The 2987-nt window shown below is 39.2% G+C and overlaps 1 protein-coding gene across 1 annotated transcript in view; it reads left to right on the plus strand.

The window, feature by feature from the left end:
- Positions 1-492: 492 nt before the first annotated feature.
- dlx4a (distal-less homeobox 4a) overlaps positions 493-2987 on the plus strand; it is an 8959-nt gene continuing 6464 nt past the window's right edge. Inside the window, exons 1-2 of the mRNA XM_042087885.1 lie at positions 493-1002; positions 2954-2987. The exon at positions 2954-2987 is cut by the window's right edge and continues 160 nt beyond it. Coding sequence (XP_041943819.1) covers positions 687-1002; positions 2954-2987 — 350 coding nt within the window. The 5' untranslated portion in view covers positions 493-686. The remainder of the gene's footprint in view (positions 1003-2953) is intronic.

Below are 2987 nucleotides of genomic sequence, written 5' to 3' on the forward strand. Positions count from 1 at the left end.
GGGTAATATGAGTTTGGAATGGTATGGTCTAGTTTTGAAATAATTTAAATTGCCATCAGAAAATTAAGACATCGCATTTGTATGAATAAATACAAAATGCATAGTAGGCTAGTTGTAAGTTTTAGATAAGGAATTAATTAGGCTACTTTATTTTTTAAATAAACTAATGATAGGATGATGGCGCTTAACTTGATTTGTGGAATGTAGGCTACTGTAGCTTATGTGTGATACGCTATTATGTTACCAATTTCCGAGAACACCATCCTGTAGGCAAAATGCATATAGTATCAATGAGCATAGAATTTCGGTTGTTAAAGATCATCCATCCGTGCAAAATTGTATTGCGAATCAGAGTGTTTATCATGCTCAATATGCTTTCCCCTATTTTTTGAAAGAATGACATGTTTCCTCAACCAATCAGAGAGAGCTCTCTGTTTGACCTAAGGAGACTGGAACACACCCGCCCCCAATTTTCGAAATGAGGAGAAAGACTGGGAGCGCCCATGATTCGTGCCCAGTGCACTGGGGTTGCTCTTTTCTTTGTGGTCTGCCTGCTCCGAAATTCAAAGGAATTCAGTTCTTTATGTGTATTTGACACACTAAAGGATGTATGTGGTGGCTTGGATATATTTTGCGTCCACCCAGCTTATCCCCTTACGGTGCATTAATGGACCCCTCGCTTAATAATGACTATGAGTTCGCTCTCTGACAGTTTGGTTGCTTCGGATCCCTCCAAATCGGCGTTTTTGGAATTCGGTCACGGCTACCCACCTCACCAACAGCACTCTCCCGGTTTGTCTCACGGACATTATCCCGTTCATGGGTTGCATCCGGGTGGACATTCGCAGCACGACACTCCCTTCTCCACCGGTGCGTCCTCATATGGTCGCTCACTTGGTTACTACCCGGGCACGGTGGGCGCTCACCATTCTAGTGCGTACCTTCCGTACCAGCCCAGTAACCACAACAGCGGGTTGGGGCACACAAGAATCGACGACTCAGGTAAACCAGACTGCTCTGGTCACACATAAGAAACTTGAAATAAACTAATTAGGCAGTGTAAATGTAAAAAAATGCGCCACATTGGAGTCAGATGTATTACTTACCACTACTGAATTTACCACCAATATACCGTTCTGACATCAGCTATCTTTTTGCACTCGTCTATTTGATCATGTTGGCACTGTTGAACGTGAACTATGCATCCGGTGTTAGCACATTTGATATAGGCCATCACTACAGGCTTCGGGAGGCTGCGCTAAATTAGCTAGCTATAGGTCTGTTGATATTACATTATTGGTGTTCTCATTTCGGAGAAGATCCACCATATGCGCTGCATTCAAATTAAGACCATTATGGTATTTTTGTAAGGATTTTGAAGCCAGAATTCAAACTGAAATCTCTCCACAGTACTGGCAGTGTGTATGTATAGTTTTAGAGGCACTGGGCACTTTTTTTTAAAGAAAGAGCAGTGCTGATTTAATTAACGACAGTCGTGCGACCAATCTGCATATCAAATACGAGGCCTATGCCTATGCCTGCAAACGTGCATAAGCTATTTACATTTGTGGAGTTGGCTATTTTGGATGAAACCGTAGCCTAGGCTATGCAAGACAATATAGATTCACATACCTAGCGATGAAATCATGCATGCTTGAATGTTGAAACATATAGGCTACATTTATGTTGTAAATTCTGGAAAGGCGTTCGTTTTGTTGATCTAACCCCAGCGCTAATCTACACAATACAATCAACATATAGGATACATAGATGATTAAATCTTAGGCTGTTGTATATGTTTTACTCAGTAGTATTGTCGTGAATAATACTTCTTGTTCTTAAATTCACTGGCCTAGACTCTCTTGCTGCTCTGTGGAAAACTTGAACTAATTATACGGCAATAGCGATTGTTGGTCAAATGCCTTCACTGTTAAAATTTGAATATTTCGTATAACGTTTTTCAAAATAATTGTGTTAAATTATACAGGTCATTTTCTTCCATTTTACCTTGCCAAAGCTCCTTTAATAACAAACCTGTGGCACATTCCATATAGCTTTCTTGAAGGTCATTCATAGATTACCGGTGCCTAGGCGTAGGTACCTTAACCTTTCGAGGTGCTTCCCAGAGCGTCCATATATCTCGTAAATTTGATCTGGATCACTTAACACAGTTTTCAGGTTAAATTAATATTTTAAAGCCCAGTAGGCTATAGAATATTAACTGCAGAATGCAAGACGTGTTGCATTATTTTGTGCTTCCTTAAGAACAAATTCATTAATTGTTACATTTTAATCCCTTTTGCGAAATTCAAATATGTGAATAGTGTATAGATTTTAATCTATATAGTATAACTCCAATCTTGCAAACTCCAATCTTGCAAACCTTTTTAAAAACATGACCAGTAGGCCTAGCCTTTCCTGTTCATGTTTTTCTAATAATGGTCACCTGAGTATCAAGCATGCTCTCCAACCTAATTGAACAACAGTAATCGATTCCAGAAACATGGATTGAGCCTCTTTCGATACAGGGAGCTGAAATCGTTTTGGAGACATTGATGAAAAATAAACGACCTTTAATAAGGCCTATAGGTTACCTTTTAAGTTTTAAAACGTTGATAACTTGGAACGCCCACCCAGTCTCCTTTTTGCAATTTTGCAGCAATATCAAAAGATAGGTTAGCACGGAAGACATGCATGTATAAAAAACGAAAGAGTAAGAAAAGGTGGGAGGACGGAAAATAAATAGTTTACACTAGGGCTGATTGTATGTAGTCTATATGGAAATTCGAGCTATTCTTAACGTCAGTGTGATAAGGGTTAATTATTATTAGCCTAATTACAGTTTGGTGTAGGCCCATCGGCTGTCATGGTATTTGATTAGGCTGAACTTATGTGTGTTTGATATCCTTGGTGAATCAATTAAGTAATTTTGTAGCATTTCGTTATGTTCTAGATCACGAAAAGCCAACTGTCATTGAAAACGGAGA

Source organism: Alosa sapidissima, chromosome 3 (genome assembly GCF_018492685.1).
Source record: "Alosa sapidissima isolate fAloSap1 chromosome 3, fAloSap1.pri, whole genome shotgun sequence".
Classification (NCBI taxonomy): domain Eukaryota; kingdom Metazoa; phylum Chordata; class Actinopteri; order Clupeiformes; family Clupeidae; genus Alosa; species Alosa sapidissima.